The sequence below is a fragment of the Capra hircus genome, chromosome 10 (assembly GCF_001704415.2).
Source record: "Capra hircus breed San Clemente chromosome 10, ASM170441v1, whole genome shotgun sequence".
Taxonomy (NCBI): domain Eukaryota; kingdom Metazoa; phylum Chordata; class Mammalia; order Artiodactyla; family Bovidae; genus Capra; species Capra hircus.
Genome location: NC_030817.1, coordinates 288,498 through 315,999, shown reverse-complemented (window position 1 = coordinate 315,999; position 27,502 = coordinate 288,498). Strand labels below are relative to the sequence as shown.

The 27,502-nt window shown below is 45.9% G+C and overlaps 2 protein-coding genes across 3 annotated transcripts in view; one reads left to right on the top strand and one right to left on the bottom strand.

The window, feature by feature from the left end:
* Window positions 510–19,736, top strand: EIF3J (eukaryotic translation initiation factor 3 subunit J). The gene is made up of 8 exons (XM_018053823.1): window positions 510–698; window positions 773–876; window positions 10,828–10,882; window positions 11,333–11,424; window positions 14,675–14,789; window positions 16,856–17,017; window positions 18,254–18,327; window positions 18,657–19,736. Exons 1-8 carry the CDS (start codon window positions 659–661, stop codon window positions 18,786–18,788), a joined length of 774 nt encoding a protein of 257 aa, XP_017909312.1. The 5' UTR covers window positions 510–658; the 3' UTR covers window positions 18,789–19,736.
* SPG11 (spastic paraplegia 11 (autosomal recessive)) overlaps window positions 15,412–27,502 on the bottom strand; it is a 79,858-nt gene continuing 67,767 nt past the window's right edge. The window contains exons 34-41 of one of the 2 annotated variants that reach the window (XM_018053821.1): window positions 25,798–25,931; window positions 24,959–25,066; window positions 23,111–23,279; window positions 22,560–22,648; window positions 22,270–22,425; window positions 21,460–21,611; window positions 20,809–20,984; window positions 15,412–15,972 (exon numbers count right to left, since the gene is read on the bottom strand). In XM_018053821.1, coding sequence (XP_017909310.1) covers window positions 15,950–15,972; window positions 20,809–20,984; window positions 21,460–21,611; window positions 22,270–22,425; window positions 22,560–22,648; window positions 23,111–23,279; window positions 24,959–25,066; window positions 25,798–25,931 — 1,007 coding nt within the window. In that variant the 3' untranslated portion in view covers window positions 15,412–15,949. Of the gene's footprint in view, window positions 15,973–20,339; window positions 20,985–21,459; window positions 21,612–22,269; window positions 22,426–22,559; window positions 22,649–23,110; window positions 23,280–24,958; window positions 25,067–25,797; window positions 25,932–27,502 lie in introns of those variants that run through there. The other variant, XM_018053822.1, reaches the window with a different exon arrangement.

Genomic DNA, 27,502 nt, shown 5'->3' with positions numbered 1-27,502 from the left:
GAGGCTGCCAGGAACTCGGTGCTCTCCGCTCGCTTCTCCCGGCGACCTGCGCCCTTCGGGTTCCAGAGGCCCATCTCGCCCAGCGCGTGATCGCGCGCCCCGGGGACGTGGAGGCCACTCCGCCGCCCACAGCCGGGCGCGGCGTGCAGACTCTCTGCCGCTGTCACCCGCGCCCGGGGGCGGGGTCCACGCGAGCAGAGGCGCGCTGCGCCGCTTGCGGCGGGCGCAGGGTGGCCCGGGAGGAAGGGAGAGGGCAGGCGACAGCCAAGCGCCAGACAGGGTGCCGCCACGGTCCCCGCACTGCCTGTTCCTTCCGGGGGCGCGCGAGGCGGGCCGACCCGCCCTTCCCGCACTGGCCCGCCGGACCGCTCAGACGCCGAGTGCAGCACTGAATGCCCCGAGCGCCCGTCGCGCCCCACGCCCCTTCCGCCCGCTCCCACGCCCCTTCCGGCCGCTCCCCCGCCCCTTCCGCCCGCTCCCACGCCCCTTCCGCCCGCTCCCACGCCCCTTCCGGCCGCTGAGTGGGCGGGGCCTCGGCGTTGAGTCTGCCGCGGTCCCAGCGTTCCCCGCGCGGGCGACGAGCGCGGATCCGGTGACTCACCTCCGCCGCGCTAACTCTCCCCGGTCTTCCCTCACACACGCTCACGCCCGGCTCGATATGGCGGCGGCGGCGGCGGCTGGGGACTCCGACTCCTGGGGTGAGGGGAAGCTCGGGGGTCGGGCCGGCCGGCGCTGGCCCCAGACTGTCATTAACGCGACTCTCTTCCCGCAGACGCGGACACGTTCGCAGTGGAAGACCCGGTGCGGAAGGTGGGGGGCGGCGGCACTGCCGGCGGGGACCGCTGGGAGGGCGAGGACGAGGACGAGGACGTCAAGGTGGGTCCGCGCGGGGTGGGCCGGGGTGCCCGCCTTGGGGCGGGAGGTCGGACGCGGGGCCCCGGGCGCCGCCCGGGCCTGCGGGCCGTGTGGGGACGCGAGCGCAGGGCCCGGCGGTGCCCTGCTCCCCCGGTCCGCCGGCCACAGGGCCTGAGGCGGGCTGCGTGGTCTGCCGAGCCTGCCGGGCGAGTGGCGGGCCCCAGCCCTTCTTAGAGGGCCCGCGCCTGCCCGGACCCGCCGCCAGCCGGCGACAGGCGGTGACAGCCGCGGCCAGGCCGGCCCACGTGCGCACTGCGCGGGGCTGAGACCGGGAGGCGAGAGCGCGGCCCCTGGCTCTTCCCAGATGGGGCGTCTCGTAACGCGTCCCTCGTGCTGGGAGCTCGTCTGCAGCCCTAAAGGGAGGGTGAGGTGGGGCCCCTGGCTCATCCCAGATGGGGCGTTTCCTAACCCTCTTGCCTTTTGGAGCTCAGGCGTCCCTCGGGCTGGCAGCTCGTCTGCAGCCCCAAAGGCCCGCTGGTGGAGTTTGTTAGAGCTTTAAATGTGTGAAATATTGTGGTGTAGTTTCAGCCACCTTTCTTCCCCACACACAAGTGAAATAATTTTTAGACCCCCCTCTCCCTACGTGTGGTAGAAGGATGAACTGAGGCTTGAGATAGCTACCTTAGTGGTCAGAAACCTGGCTAGTCTACACTCACAGCGACTTGGAAAATGGAGCGCTGATAGAGTGGGTTATTCATCTACACGGGAACCCGTAAGGAAATACTGATTTCATGGTTGGATAAGGCGAGGGAGCCCGGTGTTTGTTTTGTTTTTCCTATGCTTTGTATATTTCGTTTGCTTTTGACGCCTCCTGGGGACTCATCATGTGGCTTCAGATGACATTAGGACTGCTGCGTTTTTGTTTTTCTAGTAGCTACAAATCTCTCAAGTGCAGAATGTTAGGAATCTTATTAATGAAGTTCTCAAAATCTTTATTTCCATGAAGATAAAATTTAATATGAGTTGGAAAATGGTTTTCTGTGGTTTTGATTCATTTAGTGAATTGTTTATTCTTCTGACTTCTACCCCCAGCTCATGATAAGAAACCCTACAAATCTTTCCGCTTGAGTTAAAAGAAAAAATTTAAGCTAGATAATCGTTAGGAGCTCTGTGTCCATACTGCTTTTGTTTAGATTTTACTTTGGTCTGATGAGGTGGATGTCCAGTTCCTTGAACAGCCTGAGGTTCAGGGATGATGTGAGCCTGTCAAACCTTGGGGTTAATTAATAAGCAACACTGTTGTGGAGATATTTGCATTTTTGTTTCATTTACGTGTTGTGTAGGCGTGGGAATGGATTGTGTTATCACCCTCATTGCACAATATTAGTTCCCTCCCTACACTGTGGCAGACTCTGTGTTTTGAGCCTTTAGTTCAGATTTGTCCTTTCACTTCTATGCATAGTAGATCCAAGAGTTAAGACATCTGTTAGGAAAATTGGGAATAAGTGAGAAGAAGCGACTAGAGAATCAGGAATTACCAGAAAATGAAGTTTGAATGAAGTAGTCTAGACTGATATGGAGAAGCCTGACTGAAATTATGGTATCTAAATGGTGTCTGTCCTGATAAATAGAATTCTGACCACTTGAACTAATTTTGGAGGTTTAGGAGTTATAAATCTTACTTAAAGGCAAATGTTACATAAAGGCTGTCTTGTCTCTCCAGTGCAGAATTTGTTTTATACAAATAGCCTATTTCTTTTACTTCAACTTCGAAGTTGATCTTTGAGTAGCAGAAAGTTGAACTTGCCCATTTTATTTCCAGGTTGAGATGTAGCTCTGTTTCTGCTGAGTTCCTCAGAGATTTCCAGGATCAGGTGTCCGTGGAGCAGTTTGGTTCCTAGCAGTTTAGGGTCAGACAGACCTGGATCCATATTGTTGCCTTGACAATTTCTGTTTGTGAACATAAACCAGTTTTTTAATCACCCCCCTCCCCCATTTCCCAACCTTAGCGTTACAGAAGCTGTCTCAGGCATTATTTTGCACTTTAAAGGAGATAATATAGGAAGCATTAGGCAGAGTTGCCTGACACTTGGTAGGCACTGGCTAAATGTTAATTCTCTCTTGCTTCTAGATGTAGTCTTAATTTTTCTGGCTAATGGAGAATATGCTTAGGCTGTTTAGATCGTGTATCTGGGGTCGTTTTTGTGCCACATTTTGTGCTCTCTTTAGCTCAGTAGGAGTAAGTTCTCTCCACAATGGGTGTTGACTGTGTGTTTTTTGTTTTGAATGGAATGACCACGGTTGTCAGGCAAGTTTTTGCTTGCTCAGAATCTAGAGTTGAAATTTGTTACCTTGAATGGTAATGAGCAGGTTTTCCCTGCTTTCTGAAACTAGAGCATTCCTATCAAACTTTTCCTAAGCTGAAAGAAGCAGTTACTTTAGGACACATCTTGCTAACAAACGTACAGATGCTCACAGACACAGTTCAAAGCTGTGGCAGCTTGGTGCTTAGATTCTGAGGAGCTTGGTGGAGAATGAACTTGGCCTTGATGGTGCCACTCTTGCTGCTTAGGGTGCTCACTGCCACTGTAATAGCTCAGTGCAAAAACAGATGCTATTTTCACTTGTCATAAAATTGTAAATTGTCTTTGGATTTCACTTAGCGAACACAGGTACTAAGGTACGTTGTTAAAAAAAAGTGAAGTGTCATAAAGTGAACTTTCAAAGAGTAAGGAATACATTAATACCAAATTTCTGCATTCTAATATTCTAATGCTAATCCTTTTGTAGCAGTTGTTAACAAGGTTTAGTTTTCATGAGATTAAATAGTCACGGTCCTTAAAGAATACAGTATGTGAATTTTTGAAAAGTCCTTCGAAAGTAAGGTAGGAAGAAACAGTAAGTTCTTCAGTCTGTGTCAGCACCTAGTGTTTAGCCTTTAAGAGTATAGGCTTAATGTCCTTTGTAACGTCCTGAGAAATGAAAGGAAAACTAAGGTCTTTTGTTACAGTAACTTGCTCCAATAGGTTAATGTCTTTCAGTAGACATAGCATTTTGCTGCCCTTGACTTTTCAGATAGCTGTCTGATAGTGGCAGGGGTGGATTTAGGTGAAATTAGGATTGTTCATATTCACTGGTGGTGGGAGGGGGAGGTGGGGAGGCTGTGCTTCTCACCAGTTTAAAAGGTGAGAACCAGGGAGCATACTTGCCTCTTACCGTAGCTTTATTTCCCCTTTCTACCCTATCCTGATATCAATGCGGAGGCAGTGGGAGAAATTGTTTGCTTGGCATATATCTCTGGACTCCTTCCCCATTTCTGGAATGATAGGGAGGCTGTGTTGATCATTTTTTCTGCTTGCTGTGAGTACCTACCCACTGCAAGCAGGAACAGTACAACTTTTACTCCATTTTACTAGACTCCCATCATTTCACTAAAACAGACAGAAGCTAGATTTATTCAAAGGGTGTAGTTTGTTTTGAGAAAACTTCTGGCTGTAATTAAGCGTCTCACACATTTGCTTCCATAATGTTATTACAAAATGTCTTTAAAAGACCCTAGAGAACTGGATGAATTGAAAACTGCGTGCCTTATTGTGCCCATTCAGCTGTCTGTTAGGATCGTATCCCAGTTAATAGTTTAAATATACCAGAGTAAGGACATTTTTGAAGCATTGGAAACAGCACTCTGAAGTAGAGGATTACATTTCAAAGACATGGGAGATTGTTGGGAAGTTTCAGAAGGCAGGCATTTTGCTAGGAATGGATATCTGGAAGGTGTATGTATGTGTGTGCACGTGCGTGTCTCATGAAGAACTCCAAACATACACAGAAGTGGAAAGAAAAGCTTCATAAACCCATGACCAACCTTCTATTTTCTATATTCTGTCTTACTGCTCTCCTCACCCAGCCAGATTATTTTGAAGAAAATATCAGTTGTATCGTTTTAATACCCTGACAATTTTTTATAAACTAGTAAGTTTTTAGTTGGGAAGTGCGTTTGTTGCTGAAAAATATTTACCTAATATATTTGCTGTCCTGGACCATCGAAAATAAATAGGCTGTTTGTTTAGTGTGGAGTGTCTTGTTCTTTACCTAGCTTAGCCAGGAATTTGAAGTAGAATTGATTGATAACACTTCCAAATATGAGACAGGTCGGTATTGAGATGGAATTCAGCAGAGTGCTGAGCCACAGTAGTGTGTTAAAAACTTAATGAATTAAGTGAAGTAGAATCTATTGAGACAGATACGCTGGCTTCCAGAGACAAGCAGGGTACTGAGGTGACAGAAGAACATTTGCGCTCATTTTGAAAGCTAACCTCTGCTGCCAGGCCCAGCCGTGGCAGGAGCTCACTGCAGAGTTCTGAGGCTTCTCAGCACCGAACTGGCACAGCTCACAGAACACCCAGCAAAGACTCTCTTGCTTCAGGAGATTATGCTTTCTCTAAAGCAAACGATTGTGCTTAAGAAGAAAAGGAGGGTGCGTGTATTAGTTCACGGGCTTCTGCTGTGGGACAGGAGAGTCTTCCTGCTCATGTGAAGCTACTTCTGTCGGATGGTCTATAAATACACCTCGCCTAAGTTGGAAAGCATCCTCAGCCCTCCACGTGCTCTGTCGTTGCACGTGCCGTTCTGTAGTTACGCGTTATAGATGACAGGCTGTCCGCCCGCTGGCCGCGCTATTAGAAATGAAAAGGAGCCAGGGTTTAAACTTTTCCTGTTACGTTTCCAATTCTTAGTTGTATTTAGTTGGGAAGCAGGCTTTAAACTTGAAAAACACCCATCTTTTTTAAGAGAAATGGCTCAGGTGATGCTGGATGTTTATCTGTAGAACATAAGTATAGATGAGCAGGTAGTTTATAAACAGCTGCTCTTCTGAGAAAGTTGGCCATTTTAGAAGAGCCTGGTTAATATTGGAGATATTAATACTTTAAATACTTGAAAATACTTTTGGAGATAAATACTTTCGGATATTGTAGTTGGAAGATTTATTGACTACCAGTGATAATTGGTTAAAAATTTAATTGGATGTTGATAGGTAACTCTTGAACCAAAAACAACCATTAATTTTAGCTGTTTCTCTTGGAACCCTTCTTGTATTTTATCTGAATTTATTGTCAGCATTTACAAAGTCTTGATGTTTATGGAAAATCGGGCAGTGTTAAACATTCTGCTTTTATGCATTTACTTTTATAACTAAGGATGCAAAAACTGGCGTAAGTTCATGGGGAAAGCTACGTGGCCTTCTGCTTTGGGGATTACATTTGTCCGGGAAATGTGACCAGTCTGTTTCTTCTGACGTCACTGTGCTCCCTTCTTGAGGAGCTTATCCTCAGTATAGGAGTAACTTCTATTAAAAAGGAGCAAACTTTTTTCCAGCACTGTGGGGTGAAGGGTGCCTTTCATGGTCTGTTCATGGACTGAGGAGCACATGTCGTAGTTGTTTCCAGGACTTAGAGATAGGAACCACTGTTTCTGCTACTGCAGTCTTTTCTGTGCTGAAAGTCTAGGTGGCCTCCTCACACTTGGACTGAGGGGACGGTGTGTCGCCGTCTGGAATGAGGTCATTCTTCGAAAGGGAAGCCAGGGGCGGGGAGAGGCGGGATGCAGAGTCAGGGTGGATGCGACCCTGGACCAGTGGTGACCCAGGGGTGAGGTTTTACTGGTGCAGGGAACTGAGGAACACCAGCACTGAGCAAAAACCCTGCTGTGTTGTGCTGTTTCCCTGTGTGGGAGTTACTGGGATGGGGCTGCTCATTTTCAGCTATGCCTCGCTCCTCTTGAGCTCCTGCTCCCAGAGGCTGCTAGACTCATTTGTTAAAATTAGTAGAAATCCATCTCAGGCAATTTGAGATGAGTATCTGGCATAGTTGTAGCTGGGCGTGTCTTAGTATGTGCCCTAACCCTTCTCTTTGATATGGGATTCCCTGCAGTTCCAGGGGACTCCATTCCAGGACTAATTGAAAGAACAAATTTTGATGTGGAGGGACCTAGTTGCCAGACATTTATACTTCAGGGTTCCGGTAAGAAATGATGTTTAATATGACACTTTAAAGAAATTTTGTCCTGTTCAAAACAGGTTCCTTCATTATTTTCCCATTCAGATTGTGTGATAGTTATCTCTGGGCCTTGGTGTCCTTCTGTGAGTGGGGATAACACTACCTTACTTGCAGGACTTTTGCGAGGGTTAACTGTGTGGCCATATGCAGAGTTCTTTGGGGGCTTTCCTGGCAGGACTCACTGCCACGGGCCCAGGTTCAATCCCTGGTCAGGGAACTAAAATTCCACAAACTGTGCAGCATGGCCAAAGAATTAAAAAAAAATAAAATAAAGTCCTTTGCGTGGCGCTTAGTGCAAAGTAAGCACTTAGTCGATGCGATCTGTTGCTGCCACCATTGTCACTGTCACTGGTATTAGTGGGGAGCTATAAGCATCCCCAAGAAGCAAGCAGATAGTTCTTGTATCTAAGAACCATCTAAGCGGCATACCACTCACAAACCCAGCTTTCTTATGTGCTGTGAAGATTAAAATGACAAAAACTTACAGTAGTAGTCAACTTTTAGTTTCAGCTCTCTGCTTCCTTTTGGACAGTGCTGTATTGATGCAAGCGCTTAAGCGAACCGGCCAGGTGATAGGGATGTTTGCCGTCCAATTTCTAACTCTTAGATGTTCACACAGTGACTGGCTGGTTTGCTCTCATTGTGTTTGTTAACTGTGAACTATGAGTTAAATTGTAAAGGTAAAGAGATTATAAAAATGCTTCTATTCCGAGTTCTTCCCACTCCATGGCAGCCGTGATCAAGATTTTTTATTTCTTTGGATTTAGATTTTTATTAAGAGTCAAGGCTTGGTTAGTTTGCAGACACCGAGCCTGATTCAGATTTATGGCCTCCTGCGTTACAAAGCCAGACGCTTGCTGCCGCGGCTGTGGTGCGTTAGTCAGCCCTGCCCCTCCGGCCGTGCCAGGGCCTCCTGCCTTGTCCGTCATCCTCTGGCTCAGCTTCAGACGGCGCGTCCTTGAGTGCCGGGTGGTGGTTGAGACAGTGGTCAGGTTCCCTGTAGGTTAAAGCCCTATTTAAACACAGGGCTGTGTCTTTCTCTGTTAGACTTAACCCTTGTAAGTTCTGCGGCCCCTTTAAACATGGTTTGATGACTGTTTATGTTTCGCTCAGGGCCTGTGCTAGGCCTAGAAAAGAGCCACCTGAAGGCGCCCTGCCCGAGTTAGGGAGCTGGTTCTGCGAGGCTGTGGGTCAGCTCTTGACTCTTCTATTCTACCGAGCTGAACTATTTTTTCTTTTTTTTAAGTTTAATTTTTAAAAATTGGGCTTAAATTTTTATACAGATTTAATTCATTAGCCAGGGTTATGTTGTATGGAATATTGCTTGAAATAATTAGAACCATTAGCCAGAATGTTGGATGCTTCTACATTTGGGAAAGTAAGTGTAAACACAGCTCAGTTTTTCGTTTAAAGCTACTGTGAATTATTTAAGAGAGGCCGTTAGTTTTGGCTTGGTGGTCTTGTGTTTTAATTGTTAATGGAGAAGCTTTTTTGTGGAGTTAGACAAGTTGATATAAAAGTTCATATGGAGAAACAGTGTGCAAGAATGGCCAGGAAAACACTAAAAAACCTGAAAAGGGGGGATCAGCCCCAGCTTACATTAAAAACGTACTATAAAGCCTCTAATTAAAACAGTATGCACTGGTACATGAAGAGACAACAAGCCAGTGGGGTAGCATAGAAAGCAGAGATACCTAGGAAACTTAGTATATGGAAACTCCCAGGGCAAGGATGGGCTTTTTAAAAAACTGAAGTATAGTTGACTTGCAGTGTTAGAGGTTTCAGGTGTACGGTATCAGTCGCTTCTGTCGTGTCCAACTCTTTACCACCCCATGGACTGCAGCACGCCAGGATTCCTTGTCCATCACCAACTCCTGAAGCTTACTCAAACTCATGTCCATCTAGTCGGTGGTACCATCTAACCATCCCATCCTCTGTCGTCCCCTTTTCCTCCTGCCCTCAATCTTTCCCAGCATCAGGGTCTTTTCCAAGGAGTCAGTTCTTTGCATCAGGTGGCCAAAGTATTGGAGGAGCTTCAGATTCAATCCTTCCAGTGAATATTTAGGACTGATTTCCTTTAAGATTAACTGGTTGGATCTCCTTGCAGTCCAAGGGACTCTCAAGAGTCTCCTCCAACACCACAGTTCAAAAGCATCAATTCTTCAGTGGTCAGCCTTCTTCATGGTCCAACTCTCACATCCATACACGACTGCTGGAAAAACGATAGCTTTGACTAGACAGACCTTTGTTGGGAAAAAAATATTTCTGCTTTTTAATATGCTGTCTAGGTTGGTCATAGCTTTTCTTCCAAGGAGCAAGCGTCTTTTAATTTCATGGCTGCAGTCACCGTCTGCAGTGATTTTGGAGCCCAAGAAAATAAAGTATGACACTGTTTCCACTGTTGCCTCATCTGTTTTCCATGAAGTGATGGGACTGGATGCCATGGTCTTAGTTTTTTGAATGTTGAGTTTAAAGCCAGCTTTTTCACTCTCCTTTTTGACTTTCATCAAGAGGCTCTTTCTCTTCGCTTTCTGCCATAAGGGTGGTGTCATCTGCATATCTGAGGTTATTGATATTTCTCCCGGCAGTCTTGATTCCAGCTTGTGCTTCATCAAGTCCGGCATTTCTCGTGATGTACTCTGCATAGAACTTAAATAAACAGGGTGACAATATACAGCCTTGATGTACTTCTTTCCCAATTTGGAACCAACATAGTGGTTCACAGTTTTTAAAGATAATACTCCATTTATAGTTATTATAGAGTATTAGAAAGGTGGACTTTTCAATAGCTGGTGCTTTGACACCTGGGTAACTATTTGGGAAAAGATAAAATTAGATCCGTACTTAGATCCATCATAGAAAAGAAAAAGTTCCAAAGGATCAGAGATGTAAATGAACAAACAATGGAAGCATACATCTTCTAGAAGGAAATTCCTTGCTTTGAGAAAAGGCTTTCTAATTGACTTGGAATTCAGAGCAGTGGAGAAAGCTGACTTCCGCTCCGTGAATGTGAGGGCCACATAGCGCCTCGCGGGGAGCACTGCCGGCGTCCCCGTTCAGAGAGCGAGGGCTTGGCCCCCACTGCCTGCCACCGCCCTCCGCACTGCGGCAGAGGCTTTGCCAGCGTGGTTAGGTAGGAGAGAGAGCTGTGGAGCCGCACAGATGGGTGAGGAGGCATAAAGCTGTCTCATTTGCAGAGGATGCGGTAGTGTACCTGGAAGCCCATGGAGACTCAGTGGTGGAACTAACTGACGTGATACACGCAATGGGTGAGGCACCTGGGCTCCAGAGTGGGGCACTGTGTTGCATCTGTCTGCCTGCTGATGCAGGAGACACAGGAGACGTGAGTTTGATCCCTGGGTCGGGAAAATCTCCTGGAGTAGAAAATGGCAGCCCACTCCAGTATTCTTGATGGAAAATTCCATGGACAGAGGAGCCTGGTAGGCTGCAGTCCGTGGGGTCACAAAGAGTCGGACATGGCTGAGCACAACATATATGTATTTACGTTTATATGGTAGCAGGATATCAAGTTAGCATGGAAAACCCTGTAGCTTTTGTATAAATGATAAAACCACCAGTCAGAGGACATAAAATGGGAAAAAAAATATTTCAGTGGCAACAGGGAAGACGAAATACTTAGAGATAGACCTAATGACAAGCATGCAAAATCTTTTAAGAGAAACTAAAAATTCTTCGAAAGATACAGAGGTAGGCTTGAACAAGTGAAAAGATAGCCCTTTTTCTTGGCTAGGGCAGTTCAACATTATATCAGTTCTCCCAAAATTATAAATTAAATGTAACACCAAAAAAGATGAAAAAAAAACCCAGCAAACTTGTTTCCGTGGTGTCAGAATAATAAAGATCACATGGAAAGGTAAGCGTGTAAGAAGCATTAACGGAGTTTTCTCTTGTTTAGGAAAACTGGGATGATGATGAAGATGAAAAAAAAGAAGCAGCAGAAGCAAAACCAGGTGACCCATGGGCTTCCTGTTTTGGGGTTTAGATCTTACTCTGATGCTTATGTTAAGACAACTAACAAAATGCTGCAAAATTGGAAATTTTGGTTATTTTTAGAAACCAAACATCCTTCTGTTTCCTTCTCTTCTCCCTACATCTCTTCTCTCTCTCTCTCTTTAAAATGTAATCAGGTTAGAGGATGAGGCGTCAGAGTTGAATGGTCTAAGTCCTGCCTAAAGGACTGTGGGGAAATATGAAAGGAAGTGTTTGGATCTTGGGGGTTAGATTAGAGAGGAGAAAAGAAGTCCCAGAACTTTTCTGTTCTTATTTGCCAGGATATCACCATCTAAATTGGAGCTGGGAGAGGTTTGATCTCATGAAGTATATAAGTATCATGTCTGTCTCATTCATAAACTAGAAAATATTTAAGATTAACTATGATTAAAACATTTCTTTACTTTCAGAAGTAAAAATTTCAGAGAAGAAAAAAATAGCAGAGAAAATAAAAGAGAAAGAACGGCAGCAGAAGAAAAGGCAAGAGGAAATTAAAAAGAGAGTAAGTCCTATTTATTCTCCATAACACAGAATCCTCACGTCGGTAGTGGTGCAGTGCCTTAGCAGCCGCAAATGCTACCTGATCGTGTAAAAAAGGGCTTTGTGAAGGCTGTGAATGGATATTATCAGATAAGGTGATCCCAGACAAACTGAATTTGTGGTTTTTGCAAAAAACAAACCCAGAAGCTTTATGTGTTAGAATGCCTTTTAGATTTTCACAGACATTTGGAAGCACTCAGGATTGTCTTGTGACCATAGTCAGGGGTTTTTATCAGTGTCTTGCAGTTCTCTCTAGCTGTGATTAGTCTTTTTTTTTTCAGGGTACATTTTGAGTAAATATAAAACGCATCCATTTCTCTGCCATGTACTATATAAATGTTGTTTTTGATCATTTGGAGCAGGATCAGGAATTTTGTGTTCATTCACTTTTTGAATAAAAAACACGTTGACATGATTCAGAAATCAAAATGGTATTAAAGAGGGGCTCCCAGCTCTTCAAAGATTTGTTCTGTTTTTTTCCCTTTATCCTGTAAGTAAATATGGTGTATTTACTTATACACTGGTGTATTAAATACTGTATTTATTTAAATATTTACTTAAGTATTTACTGAAATATTGGTGTATTATGATGTCTCCAAGGTGACTTTATATATTTGTATACAACTATATGGTCATATTCCACCCATTTTTTATTGTTTTCACCCTGGCTTTATTTAATAATCATGGAAATCTTACCATAGATCATAGCAAGCTTTCTTATTTTATTTTTAACCTGGTGAAACAACTCCACAGTGAAAGTGCCTAACCACTGGACCACCAGGGAATTCCCTTGACTTTTTATTAAGAGAAATTTCAAGAAAATAGCATAATGGGTCATATACAAATCACCTAAATTTACCAGTTGTTAATATTTTGCCAACTTGCTTCATCTGTTCTTTTTTTTTTTTTTGCTAAAATATAATCCAATAAATAACAAACTATGCATTTTTCCTTTAAATACTTCAGTATGCATTTTTGAAAAAGCAAAGTGATTTCTCATATAATTATGTTCCCTTTTTAAACACCATCTATATTCAGGTTGTGTGCATTTCTTTATTTGTCCCAAAATAGCCTTGCACATGACTTGTTCAGGCAAGCACCTTGCATTTATTTGGCTGTTAATGTACTCTAAATCTCTTAGGATCTGTCTCTCTCTCTCAAGCGACACTGACTTGCTGAAGAGAGCAGGGCAGCGCCGGTAGAGCACCCAGCCTCTAGGTCTGTCTTACTGCTTCCTTGTAGTTGAGTTGCCTGTAACTTGGCAGTGGTGTCTGGAGTCTAATTGGAATTGGAGTGAACGCTCTTGGTTGGAATACTTCACATGTAAGGCTGTATGCTTCATGTTGTGTCAGTCACATCAGAAGTCATACGCTGTCTGTACTATTACTAGTGATGCTGAAATTGATGACTGAGTTACGCTGATGACAGCTTGGTCCTTCTCCTGTAAAATGACAGATTCCTTTTTCTGGTAATCCAGCTTCAGGGTTAGTTTCAGGGTCAGTGATCACTGCCTGAGTATTTCTTCGGGTGTGGCCGAATGGCGGTATTCCATTCTATGACTTCCAGTTTCTTATTGGCTGGCGCCCCCCCCCCCCCCTTTTTTCTATTTGGTTACTTTGGGAATGGTTTGTACTAGAAACCATAAAAGCTTAATTCGTGTAATTACTAATTTTCAGAGTAAGGAGGGGGTGTGGTGACTTTAAGTGGTGAAAAATGAAGGATTTTGTAGGTTTCAGTTTTTTCTTTTTGATTAAATTTATGGACTTACAGGTCTTTATGAATTCATTTAGATACAGTGATTGTTTTTTTCATGCTCAAATTGCCCCCGTGTTGGGCAGTGGGGTCCCTCTAAGTTGTCCCTGTCTTCCTCTGTCTCACAGAACCCCGCTAGTCTGTGAGAGGCTCCTTGTTCTCTGGTGCAATAGACTCATCTGGTAAACTCTCTTAGGCTTGGAATCAGCTACTGTGATTCCTTTTTAGTAGCAGATTATCATGGCCAACAATCTGTGAGAACGTCTGTTTCCCCCCAGTCAGGATCATTTTAGATCCTTCTTAGTAATCTTGTATTTGTGTATCTAAAAATACTTACCTGCATGTTTATATGTTCAGAACAAGGAATGGATTCTTATAGCTCAAAGAAGTTGGTCTTTGAAATTTAGCATTATACTTACTCTGTTGTGTCCTGATTAGTCTCCAAAGTAAAGAACCCTTACACTCAGTGCGTTGCTTTTATCTCAGGTGAAGTGTTTAGTTAGAACAGACTCAATTTTGATGCAGGAAATAAGGGTGTTCAGTTCCATCAATACAGTTGAGATAGTTCCCTTTTTCTAGAAAATTTTCTCCCATGAGAAATAAAATGTGACCTGTTTCAGAAGTGGCCTTTTGAATTAAAATCTTCAAACTGCACAGGTATGGATATTTGTGAATGGCACAAATTCCCTTCACCTTTTTCCCACTTTGATAAATATTATCAAAGGTATTTCCTCTTAGTAACATATTTGTTATAGAAACTTATGGCATATAGAAAGGATATAAATTAGACTATCAATTGTCCTCTCAAAGAAGTGGAATAAAAAGATCAATAAGGGGGAAATGTTTTTCTAATTCTTTGAAAAAAGTTTTTTTGTATGTCTACATAATATCTGTTATGGATGTGCCATATACTTGTAACCATTCTGTTGTGGAACGTTTAGGTCATCTCCACATTCGCTTGATATTATGAATAAAACCCCATCTGACCCCCTTTGGTTAGACATTTGTGTGCATCTGTGGTTTCTTAGGAGGAATCCCTCAAAATGGAGTTATTTTATTGAAGCAGATAGTAATACTTTAAAGACTTGATGAATATTACCAGAGTTAACTCTAAAACAGATTTTCAGTATACAGTTTTAGCCAGAGTATAAGAAAGCTATTTTCAACTTGTCTGCAGTCTCAATTCTTTAATTTAAAAAAATCACCATGAAATAAACCGAGTCGTCAAGTCTCAACTCTGTGACATTGCTACCTATGTTAACCTTCTGTTACCATGGGCAGGCTGCTTAATTTGTGACTCAGGTTTTTCTCCTATAACATTAGGATATCTAAAAGAATTTACTGTAGAAATACAGTAAACACTATGAATGTTTGCTATTTATGTGTCTAGAAAAAAAATTTGTACAGTACAGACGTGTACTGTGTTCATTATAACCAGCTGTTTTCAAACTTCATTTTAGTTAGAAGAACCTGAAGAACCTAAAGTGCTAACTCCAGAAGAACAATTAGCAGATAAACTGAGGCTTAAGAAATTACAGGAAGAGTCTGACCTTGAATTAGCAAAAGAAACTTTTGGTAAGTGGGGGTGCGGTAACAGTGTCGTATTGGAGTTGGAGTGAATACTGTGGAGGCCTTATTAGTTTGAACATTCAGCAAACATCCTTTCTGAAGAAGCATGATGATTTGGGTTTTATTAGAAAGCAGTTCCTAATCTCTCTCGTTTGTATTTGAGGATTCATTACTTGACGTAGAGTGAGACACATGCTCAGATTTTTGAATAATTTGAGTATTGTATAAAAGATGATTAAAGTAAGTTATTGAACCCAAATAAAGTATACTGCTGATTTAAGAATATGTATCAGCTGGATGAAATTTGGGTGAAGTGTGAAGTCTGTGACTTTGTGAGATTCAAGCGTTTGACTGTAGGCATGTCACTGTCTTAAGTCTGGTAGGGTTTGGGCAAGAGCGTGCTGGCCTTGGTGAGGCTGAGGCTGTGCCCTTCTTGGCTCTCACTGGGCCCCACCCTCAGAGGACTTCCATTCCTGAGTCCCATGCCTGCAGCCGTCGTTAGTGTAGAAGGTAAAAGGTATGTTCAGGGTTCTGTCAACAGTAAGTTTAGAGAGCTCCCCGGGGAAGTTAGGGGCAGTTACATGGCACGGAGGATAAAGATTCAAGGATAAAGATTCAAAGTCAGAGAAATAGTTCAAAGTTTCATTTTATTTACTTGCTCTGCTTATTGATACTTTTTCAGAGTAGAATATCCTGTTGAAACAGTTAAATGACCTTGAAAAGAACCCTAGAAGGATCTAGTTACTCGGTCTCTCTCCCCGTCCCTTCTTTAAAATGGACCGAGCAGGCTGACTGTAGTGACCTTTCTCCTCTTCACTGAAAAGTTGAAAAGTGAAGTCGCTCAGTTGTGTCCGACTCTGCGACCCCATGGACTAGTAGCCTACCAGGCTTCTCCCTCCATGGGATTCTCCAGGCAAGAATACTGGAGTGGGTTGCCATTTCCTTCTCCAGGGGATCTTCCCGACCCAGGGATCAAACCCGGGTCCCCCGCATTCCAGGCAGACGCTTTAACCTCTGCGCCAGCAGGGAGGCCCGTGTGAGCTGACTCCTCAGTGCGTCTTCAGCAGGCTCGAGTTGCTGTGGCTGCTCCTGCGCGCTGGCAGCTGCTCGCCATGTCTGCACCACTCTCATCTCATTACAGAGGGCACATGCCCGTTATCCTGTCTTCATAGGATGGTAGAAGCCACCCCTGTGTTTGTTAAAGAGAAGGGTTTATGTGGTAAAAAATCGTAAGATGGGACACCAGTTATAGATTAAAAGCAAAAACATGTATCATTTGCTAAATAGGATTTTAATGTTGTGTTTCTAATACTAAAATCCTGGATTGGTGTTAACAAGTGGTTTCCTGGTCATCGAGGAATAGGCGACGCTAGGGCTAAAGGAACCGGCCTGCCAGTGCCGTGGAGGCAAGGGACGCAGGTTAGACCCCGGGGGGAGACCCCTGGGGTAGGGAACGTCGGCCCACTCCAGTCTTCCTAGAGCGTCCCGTGTCCGTGAGGCTGCGAGAGTCGGATGTGACTGGGCACGCACACAGAAGCGTCGTGTCTCATAGCCTGGAGCCTCTTAAGCTAGGGTTGATTTTCCTGTTGGGATTTAACACGTGGTTTACTCCTACTTAGCTTCTGCAGTTAGCTGCATACTTTGACAGGAACCACCTTTGTCTCCTTTTTTCTGCTTTTTTCCCTTTCTCTTCCGTCTTTGCTGTAGGCTGTTGCTGGACAATTGCTTTTAGAGCTTCCCTTTTGTGCCAGGGGCTCCTTTGGGCCAGGTGAAGCCTGTGGTCCCCTTCTTAACATACTGTTTTTAAATGTATAAAATACAGAGGATTTCACTTACAAAGGAAACCTATTATTTTGGAATAGGTATCAAAATACTGAAACAGCCTGTGATACAGTAATTATGTACAGACCACTTGAATTCTGTCCGAAGAGTTTAGTCGACTCAGGTTGAGAACCTGTTTTAGCATGAAATAATAGGGTTATTTAGATATGATACTGAAATACTGGATTTAAATACTTCTAAATTAAAAAAAATCTTTCTGATAGTGTGTGTGTGTCCCCTTTCTCCTGCAGGTGTTAATAATACAGTTTATGGAATAGATGCTATGAACCCATCCTCAAGAGATGACTTCACAGAGTTTGGAAAGTTACTAAAAGATAAAATTACACAATATGAAAAGTCACTATATTACGCCAATTTTTTGGAAGCCTTAGTTCGAGACGTTTGTATTTCATGTAAGTAATTCTCATCTCTGACCCCTGTGGATGGATTCAGTAGGGGATGTTACAATACACTGAAGATTTGCTTTTCAGCAGGTAGCTTAGGAATGATGTTCTGCAAACACACAGCGAGTGGTCTTTCGAGGATGCTTTCCGAGTGGTTTTACAATGGCTTCCCACAGAGCCATCTGTGCTTGTTGGCACAACAGCTAATAAAAGACTAGCTTCTTATTTTATACTGAAGGGAGCTAAGGAAGTAACTTTTGGGGAAAATCATACAGAATTTACAACTGAGACCACAGACGAGTGTCTTTTCACTTCATAAATGAGGAAGCCAGCTGCAAGAGCTGCCGTGCATTCTCTGGGTCCATGGATTTCGTTTCACGCTTCCAGAAGAGTCGTGCACTTCAGGGGCAGGGGGTGTGGGAGTTGACATCCAGCGGCGGTACAGCACCAAGATGGAAGGGACTAGGTTTGCTAGTATTTGCTGTTTTTAAGACTGAGAACGAAATTCTTCACAGTAATTTTAAAGTGGATTTTCTTTGGGAAATGATTACTGAGTGGAAGGTTCTAAACATGGTTGGTGACATGGCCATAGTTGTCATTTTATTTTGTACACACTATTTTTTCTGTTTCAGAGGTGCTAACCAAAAGTGAACACTTTTTTTGGTAGCTAAAAACGCGTGTCTGTTTCCAGCTTTATATTTTACTGGGGTGGAAGGATGCGTTGGCCAGGTTTACTTCCTGGTTAAGGCAGGCACATAGACTTCTGAGATACCTACTGTTTTCATTTTCATTCTTGAGCTAGAAAATGGAGACCTCAGGGGTTGGGGAGTTGTTGTCTGTGGGTTTAAGCATTGGCCTTCCATATTGATTCAGATACTCCCCTCTGAAAACCAAGGGGGTGTAATTTCTGTAAGGCATGGTTATTCTGTGTGTTTAGCCCGGATACGGGAGAACGGCAGGGAGCACTGTGAGCCGTAGATGTTTCTAGTGTCTGGTTAAACGGTGGTGTCTTGGCGATTATAGATCGTGATAAAGTTTTGTTGCTGGGTTTGCCATTTTAAACAGTTCTGGTTTGTGAGCCTAGCCATAGACTTAAGATTCTCTTGTCATGTTAGGAGAAAGGAACAGCCTTTTCAAAGTTGCTGAAGTTAATGATGGACAAACTAGATTTCTCATGTCACTGTGAAGAATGTGTATTTTGCTTTTTTACTTATTCTCTAAAATTCTTACAATTTATTTTTTTAGTGGAAATTGATGACTTGAAAAAGATTACCAATTCATTGACTGTGCTCTGCAGTGAAAAACAGAAGCAAGAAAAGGTAAGAGAGCGAGCTGGGTGGAAAGTGTGTGCTACAGACACTGGGGTGGACACGGCACCTCCACGGAGGCTCGTTAGGGGAAGTTGGGAGTTCACCGATGCCGTTTATATTGGAAGAGAACAGGAACGTGAGTGCCGTGGCCATCCTCTGTTTATAGATATATTCATGTTTTTCTAAATTAGTAATAGAAATTACCCTGGCTTAGTTCTGGAATCCCAGAGAACTCGGTTTTTCTGGAACCAGAGCTTTTTTTTGACTCTGAGGGTTGCTGTACCAAATAAAGATCCCACAGTAGAGAAAGTCTTATGACTTAACTCTTTTATCTTCAGCAAAGCAAAGCCAAAAAGAAGAAGAAAGGTGTGGTTCCTGGAGGGGGATTAAAGGCCACCATGAAAGATGACCTGGCAGATTATGGCGGTTACGACGGCGGATATGCACAAGACTACGAAGACTTCATGTGACGCCCTGCCTTCCCCGGCGTCGTCTTTCTGTTGCCCACAGTCCCTTCACCATGTAGCACAACTTCCTTTCCCTTCAGTTCTGCCAAATGCTACAATCAGAAGTGCAGTATCTTTTGTGCTGGTTATTTAATCCCTTGACACTTAGGTGCTAATGTGCAAATGAGGGAACTTGGATCTTGTTGCCAAGGGGTTAAAATTGGGAACCTCTGTTGCTACTAAATCATAGTTTTAAAAAACAAACCTAATAATGTTGTCATTGTTGCTATCTGATTCCATAGCAGCAGTCACTAAATTGGAAACAAAGGTTGCAACATGACAAAAAAAATTGTGTCCTATTTACCAGCACCATTCAGTAATACAGCCTTAACCATACCTCCTTGAACTACTTCATAACTTGTCAAGAAAAGCGGTCTGCTGCAAGGGCATGTGGTGTCCACCTAGTATTAAAATTGCTTTGTCTTAAAATTGAGCGTGAGGATATTAAAAATACATTGTGACGAAGACTGCTAATCTCAGAGTGAAGACACGGCGGCTGCAAAGCACTAGTTTGATAAGCAAATGACCAAAACCCTCCAACTTTGAAGCTGAAGAAGGTAAGCCTCTCCATCGCTGCATTACGAGCTGTGGAGTCTCTCGACTGCACAGACTGTCTAGTTGCCATTTATCAGGCTGTTCTGGTGACGGAGAGCTTCAGATGGGGCCAGGGGGCTCCTCGCCGGTTTTATTTGCCTGATGTAAGTGTCCGAGAAACAAATCTTCCTTTGTTCTCCAAGGCTGCAGTGGAACAACTTTCAACAGGGTTTTGGCATTTCCTTTCCTTTATAAAACATGCTCAGCAAACTGCACCGGTTAACTACAGTTTGGTAAATTGTTATGTTAACAATTATGACATCTGCAATGTTTTATAAAGCAACTAATTTAATAAAGTCACTATTGTGAGGACTTAAATTTTGTGTTACCTCCCAAGAGAGATTTTTGGAGAGTATAGAACAAAGCTCTTGGGACTTGAGTTCTCTATATGCTTATAAAGCTTTGTAAGTGCTTGATGAGCAGATGTAGTTTTAGGAGAAAAATGATTTGCAAAGTCCTTAGTAGTGTCACTCTAGAGCCACAAAGGTATAGAGCTGCAGGCTTCTGTATTTATTTGGAGAAATTATTTGGTTGCTTAGATACCAAGGCCTAATTAAATACCTAGAAGTATTTATTTGGAGGAACTGAGCTTGTAACTCAGGTGATGGCTGTATGCAGGGACTGGGTGATCTTCTCTCTTATTCTAGTTATCAACTTAACCAAATCTGTGGTTAGAGTCTTTGTTGGAAACTGCCATGGAATCAAAAATAGGGACAGAGCAAGTATTTTAAATTTCTCTTACATAGGAGTAGAAGCTTCAATCAGAGCTCTGTAGACCACCAAGTGGAGACAGGACCATCCAATGACTTGAGGAATTTACAGAATGCAGTGACTCTTCAGCAATAATTACAGCCAATAAAGGTTGCTTCCTTTAAGGCAGCCAAGGGCTAAGATTTCCTTAGCAGTAACAATGACATACACTGAATTTCAAATCTATTTTATTACAGAGATCAGTTTCTAACAAATGGAAATGTATCACCTGTTCCTCAACTGTGTAAACAATATTAAATTCCTTTGAAACTGGAATCTGCAGGCACAGCTATTCTTTCCTAAATACTGTATCAGCCCCTAAAGTGAAATGATCCTGAGGAAGATGGAACTTTTTTTCTTAATACCAACACACAGATATTGATATATTTAGAAAATGATATAGATGCATAATCATTTTCAAAAAAGAACTCCCTTGTGAAAATTTCTCATTCTCTTGCCCACTATTCACAAAGGACTGGTATGGCCAGTCCTGGTGTTTTACAGTCAGACATCAAAGATCCCCAGTGTGTTTCTCTCCAGGCTGACCACAAACTGTAAGTACCTCGTTTCAGTACAAGAAACAGGCACTTAAGAATCCCTGGCAGTAACCACCCTCTTGTGTCACCTGAGTCCCTCTAACCTGCTAGCATGTCCTTCAGACAGCAGCCGGTCTGAGGGTCCTTCAGAAGCACATTGACAACATCATAAAGCTTGTGTTCGTACGCCAGCTTGTAATACAGGTAGACGTCTTCACAGCATGTAAGGAACTTCCTCAGGTTTTTCAGAACAAATTCTGTAGGCTGATGATGTTTACATCTAAACAGAGAAGCAAGAATGTACAGGTTTAAAATACTGTATCTTAAGCGAGGGCTGTAAGCTCTGATACTTAGCATCACCTAGAGAAAAGAACGTGCTAGAGGCTAGGAAATCAGACTAGTATTAGGGTACCAGTATAGCCCTCGCTATCAGTGCTCGGTAACAATGAGATTTCATTAAAAATGAGTATCTTAATGCCGGCCTTAATTTCCTGCTCCAAAGGGACTTTTTGATGTTTAGTGTTTGGCACCTCAGGCCAGCTGAGTAGCTCTCCTCCCTTTTTGGGTACAGAGCATCATAAGCAAGCTATTCTCATTCCTCTGCATAAATCTGTTAAAAGATCTTATCCCTCTGGATATTCTTGACATCTCTTTGCCATCTAAAGCCAAGGGGTTAGACATGTTATACTTATACTTAGCTATAAAATTCTTAAAACCCATGCCTGACACCAAAGCAGAGGCATTTTAGTACTTACTTTATTGAAATCTCTTCAAATATACTGGGTCTTAATAACCTTTGCTGCTTGAATTCTTCCAAGTAATTAAAGTCTCCTTTAAGAATCACTTGTTGATACAGAATTTCAGCCCAGTCAGGAATAAAGTCATAGGCCTCTGCCACAATGGAAGCCTGAAAAGGGTGGAGGGGAGGAAGGGAAGGACACGGTTAGAGGCAAACGATTCTAGAAAGCAGCTCGACACTGCGCGCTCAGCGAGTGTGGCCGCTGCCGATGACGTTCAAGCCTGGCTGTCAGGGCTGGTGAGAAGTTTGACATTACCCTTCCCCTGACACCCCATTCTAATCTTCACAATGAGTTAGAAGAACTGCTGATGAAGAATATTTCTCTCACTCAGCTCTGTTCAGTGAAAGGGCTGATTCCCTGATAACTATCCCTCCTTGTTAAAGGGCTGGAACCAGCCTCCCCGAAGCCCTGGCTTTTTATGCTATCCCGAAAGCGCACACATTCTGGAAACGGGCTCAGAGGTGCTCACGGGACCACGAGCAGGGATGTTCCTCTGAACCTCAACTGTCGAAGTGCAACTGTCGAAGTGCAAAGGCTTAACGGTGCGGAGAAAGGGGACGGCACGCGGCCTCGCTGGTCTCCAGCCTCTGCCCAGACGACATGCTGGCGAGAAGCACCACTGTGCAGAGGCGGCTGGGTGGGTCAGGCTGCAAAGGCAGGGCTGGCCGACCTGAGACCCCCAGGGAAGCCGCACAGCCTCTGGGCCCTGTGACAGGGACGCCAGGAGAGACGAGGCCGGCGGTACTGCTGGGCCCTTGCGCTCACCTGGTAGAACCGAGGCAGGGCCGTGATGCAGTCCGTCAGCCTGTGGCGGCTCAGGTTGATGAGCATGGTGTCCTGGCCGGTGTTCAGAAAGTGAATCTGCAGCGTTAGCAACTTGGTGAGCCGCTGGCAGCGCAGGGCCTGGCGCACGCAGGAGTCCTGAGGGGCAAGGGCGGAGGTTGGCACGGACAGACTTTGTGACGTCTCCCCTATGACCCCTCCAGCAGCGGAACAAAATCACTCCTCCCGCGAAACCAAGCCCCAAGGCCAGTCTGACTAAGGCTCCTGGTTACCTTGGCGTAACTCTCTGCCGCGTCCAGCATCAGAGTCAGGGCCTTCAGCAGCAGCTGCTTCAGTCGCCGCCCATCCTTGACGTGGTCCTCTGCAGGGAGTGGAGGGGACGTGCCTGTGTCTGGCTCCCAGAGCGGGCTACTCTCTCCCCACAGAGCAGCAGCGTGGGCTAGAGACTCAGCCCAGCTCGCGCCCCCAGGGAGGCAGCCGTGTCTCACTCAGGTGAAGTGGGACTCGCGCACTCCCTCCCTCTACACACGCCACAGTGGGAAGTCACTGCCCTGTCTGGTTCACTCTCAAGCGTCCTGGCAGGCGCCCACAGCCTCAGCACACAACGGTTCCTGATAGATGACCCCTCTGGACGCACGGGCCACAAAAGGGGTAAATGCCTTCCGACCCCCCCTTCCACCTCCTTTCTGCCCCGCTGGGACCCACTGGCTGAATGTCACGCTGAGGTGGGTATCAGTCTCCTGGTTTCTTGCCGTTCTTCGCCCCGAGACCCTGCCCTGGCCAGCAGCACTGCCCTGGGGGTGCTGCCGTGACCTCTGCTTACCCCAGGGCTGGGACTCGATCAGTCTCAGCTGGATGCAGGCGGCTGCCTCGTGGTTCTCGCCGATCTCCCGGCACATGCTGAAGCACAGCGCGAGCATGTTGTGTTTCTCGCTGTCCCCGGGGCGGCAGCGCTTGATGTAGTCCAGCAGGGCCGTCTTCAGGGCGCCACTCTGCCCAGAAAAGCAGGGTTACCAAGGCCTCAACCCGGCACTGCAGAGCAGGCAGGGCTGACCTAGTCCTTCGCTTGTGCAAGTTCCTCAAAAACTCCCACGGAAAAGGAAAAGAGGCACAGTGAGGGCGTGTTTCTGCTACCCTGAATACAGGCGAACGGCACATCCTCCCTGCTGGCCGGGGCGTGAACCCCAAGACCTGTCGGAGGAAAAGCCTTAACAACGTGTATACATGCATGAGCCTTCACAACCCCACTCTAAATTCTGTCCCTCAAGAAGCAAGCAGAGCAAAGTGCTAAGATGGATATAACAAGGATATCTGACAGCAAACAATTAGAACTAATCCAGATGGCCAACAAAAGGCTAATGTAGCCATTAGAACCAATGTTGACTTGAACACTGAGAAACGCAGGCTATTCCCTATCTGCTCAGCAGGACACAAGTTTAGTAAAAAACGTAAACATGCACACACACACGTAAACATGCACGTGTACATGCTGGCGGGTGCATGTGGAAGCCAAGGGCCGGTACCACAGTGTTAGCAGTGACTACAGCAGCTAGACACACAAGGCTTTTCCGTGTTCTGTTTCCCAAGTGGTGGTTTTAATACGGAATGCTCACAAATTTCTGTGTCACCCTTGTGCAGGGGTCATGCTAATCTCTGTACGATTCTAGTTCTTAGTGTATGTGCTGAAGTAAGCAAATGTCTTAAAATGTATTACTTCCATAATTGGAAACAAAGTTATTAAAAGAATGCTTCAATGCAGAAACAAAAATGCCTCCAAAACAATTTCAAGAGCCCTGAAAGGCATCCCTCGCTCCTCTCCTTGTAACTGGACTAGTTTGTCCTGACACCACTGAGGAGATTTTTTCTGCTTCTCTGAATGCTTCTTGTTAACTCAGAAAAGCAGGCTACTTCCTACCCGCACAACATATAGAAAAATGTGTCTCTTAATCCTGCTTGGCTGGCCAAGCTCGCAGGTAACAAAGTGCACCTAGGCCTTAATTAGCTCCTGTGTTCCTGCTACACAGCATGCGGGGTCTTCGCTCCCTACTCAGGGATCACACCTGCGCCCCCTGTATCGGAAGCAGTGTCCTAAGCCACTGCACTCCCCGGGCAGCCCCACAGGGAGGTGAAATGGGTGGAAACAATACTCAGCCCATGAAAGACTTGGAAACAGACTCTCAGATGCAGCCTCGTGTCAGACACAGCTTGTCTAAGGACAGACAAGAACCAGAGGCCCAAGGCCTGGCGAGTCAGGCCTTTGCTTCCCAGCCTCCTTCCTGGTCATTGTAAGCAGCTCCACAGCTTTCTAGGTCCAGAGCTTGGCACCCACGTCTGAACAGCTCTTAGGAACACTTTTTCATGGTCCCGTGAAAACTCTCCACTCTAAGGGCCCAGGCAGGTCAATCCAGGGAGGGGTTTTGCCCCTGCCAAAGCAGGCCTTGGGACAGAGAGTGAGGAGACTTGCTCTTCATCACTCGGCGTCCATAAGCACATCTGTGACCTGGCTGGAGCTCTGGAACCTCAAGCTACTGGTTTTGGAGTATGTCTGAGGGAGGTCCTTGGTTCTCATCTTCCATATCCCGGAAGTCCACCCTGGCTGGGATTACTCCTGAGAGAGCCTGAGCCTCCCAAGGGTCAGGAGAGCAGCAGCTCCAAAACACTGTGCACCTACAGGGTCCAGCTTCTTCCTCATGAGCATCTCAAAGCAGTGCCTCTCGTGCAGCAGGTCGAGCGCGTACGTCATCTCGCTGTACCTGCCGAGGCCAGTGAGGAGGCGCACCTGCAGGGAGAGAAGGCAGCCTGCGTCAGCACCGCTTGGCGGTCTCTGAGCCAGACCCCCCCCCTACAGCTCGGCTAGGCGCGTTCACATACCCGGCTCCAGCGGGGAGCAGGGTTAATGGCCAGGCTGCCAGGCTCCCCTCCTTTCCTCCCGCCTGCCTCCCCTCGTCCCGGCCCCACGTACCCAACAGGGGCCTTCTCTGGAGAATTCATACATGCTAGCCGCTGGCTGTCCCCTCCTCTGCTGTCTAAACATGACCATCGCGCGCTGAAGGGTCATCCTCCTGGGCAGGCACCCTTCTGTCCCTACACTCCTAATTACAGCACCCAACTGCTTGCTCAGCTACTTGGGTCAACTTCAAGCCTACAGAATTTGCGGAAGTACGGGAAGCTTGAGTCGTCAGCGCCTTTCAATTCACATATAAGAGGCGGGTCTGAGCCTTGTTTTGCGGGGAAAACGGCTGCTGTCTTAGCCCTCTGGAAAAGTGGGGTGAATGGGTGCGACAGCCTGGAGCACGGCAGGGATCCTCTCTGATTTCTGTTCCTTTGGCGCTCTCTTGGATTCTGACAGAAATCTGGAGCAGAAAGTTGAGCTGCCCAGCCAGCTACCAAGTAGGTAGCGGTATCGAGACGGGCACATTCCCTAAGAGACATCAGCTCTGAGACGGCCTCCAGCCCACCTGTCTGTCAAAGGTGATCTCAGGATGGGCGCGAAGGTCAGGGGTGACTTACCACCAGCCCGTACTCCTCACTGGGGGCCAGGTGGTTGTCGGTGAGCAGCCGGGCGGCCTGCAGGACGCGCGTGATGCCCTCCATGTGGCAGGTCAGCGTGAAGCACTGATGAGCCAGAATCAGCAGCTCTGTGGCTGGGGGGGGGGGGGGGGGGGCACGCGTTCAGACAGGACTGTCCACTCCGGCTGCCCGGTGTCTCGCTCTGCGTCTGGCCGGAGGGCGCTGGGGCCTTCTGGAGAAGGCGCTCACCAGGCCCTGAGATCCCTGGCCGCAGCAGCTCTAGCTCTGGGACAGCCCCCTGACGGAGTCAGTTTTCTCTCAGTGATAGCACAGGGTTCACTCTCCTCAGACAGTCCACACACAGTGACAGCACTTCTGAGAGGCTACAACAGTGAGAACAGAGGCTCCCAGCTCTCCACAGACGGAGAGACTCCCTGCACGCAGACTGGTGCAGTGCCTGCCACCCCGAGTCCGAGGTCATTCTCTGCAGCTCAGTGGGGCGTCAGGGCCTAATCAGGTGCTATCTGATGCTTGGTCCTTCTGTGGACTTTTCCGATTAAGATTGGATGACACAAATTTAAAACTACTACACACAATCACTATGGACACAATTAAAAGGGAAAGAGAAAAGTGATCCTTGGTGCTGGAAGCCAGAAGAGGGGTTCCCAGCCTCGACCCACACTGTGCTGAGTGTGCACGGGGCCCTCCCCAGACCCACTCACGCCGAGCCCTTCAGGCCCTGGTTGAACATCCCCTCTCCAAACCCTTCCTGACGCCACTGGGCCTCTTGCCGTGTGAGACACTCCTCGTCTGTGAGCTCCAGGGCTGCTCTTTGACTTGTCCACCACAGTCCTGGCTTCTAGAGTCACTGGCACAAAGTCAGTGCTCGGCATATTCCTGAACTGGACTGACAGGAGCTGCAGAATCTGTGCCTGTCTTCTGGCTGTCCGTACGGCTTCTAGGATCTTAGTTCCTTGACTGAACCTGGGCCCACGGCAGTGAAAGCAAATTCACTGGTCCGCCAGGGAATTCCCAGGTTATTTTAAAAATAAAACTGTTCAACCTCTTAAAATCTCACTTGTTCACTAAACATCAGTAAGATGCCTTTTTTTTGCATCTATCAGATTTGCAGAGTATAATGTTCCCTGGTGGCTCAAACATAAAGAATCTGCCTAAGATACAGGAGACCCAGGTTCCATCCTTGGGTTGGGAAGATCCCCTGGAGGAGGAGTGGCAACCCACTCCAGTGTTCTTGCCTGGAGAATCCTGTGGACAGAGGAGCCCGGAGGGCTACAGTCCACGTGCTGGTCAACTGTTGAACATGACTGAGTGACTAACACTTTCCCTTTCAGTGCATCCCAGGAAATGATACTCTCACACACTGCTTAAGAGGGCGAAGTGAATTTTTCTTCTCTGAAGTAAATTTGGCAATATATATATTTTATATTTTATGTATAGACATTACTTTGCCAACAAAGGTCTGTCTAGTCAAAGCGATGGTTTTTCCAGTAGTTGTGTATGGGTGTGAGAGTTGGATTGTAAAGAAAGCTGCTGCTGCTAGGTCGCTTCAGTCGTGTCCGACTCTGTGCGACCCCAGAGACGGCAGCCCACCAGGCTCCTCTGTCCCTGGGATTCTCCAGGCAAGAACACTGGAGTGGGTTGCCATTTCCTTCTGCAGTGCATGAAAGTGAAAAGTGAAAGTGAA

Coding starts and splice junctions, on each gene's coding strand:
- EIF3J (XM_018053823.1), top strand. CDS start 659: ATGGCGGCGGCGGCGGCGGCTGGGGACTCCGACTCCTGGG. Junction 14,790..16,855: donor ATTAGCAAAAGAAACTTTTG/GTAAGTGGGGGT, acceptor TTTCTCCTGCAG/GTGTTAATAATACAGTTTAT. Junction 17,018..18,253: donor TCGAGACGTTTGTATTTCAT/GTAAGTAATTCT, acceptor TTATTTTTTTAG/TGGAAATTGATGACTTGAAA.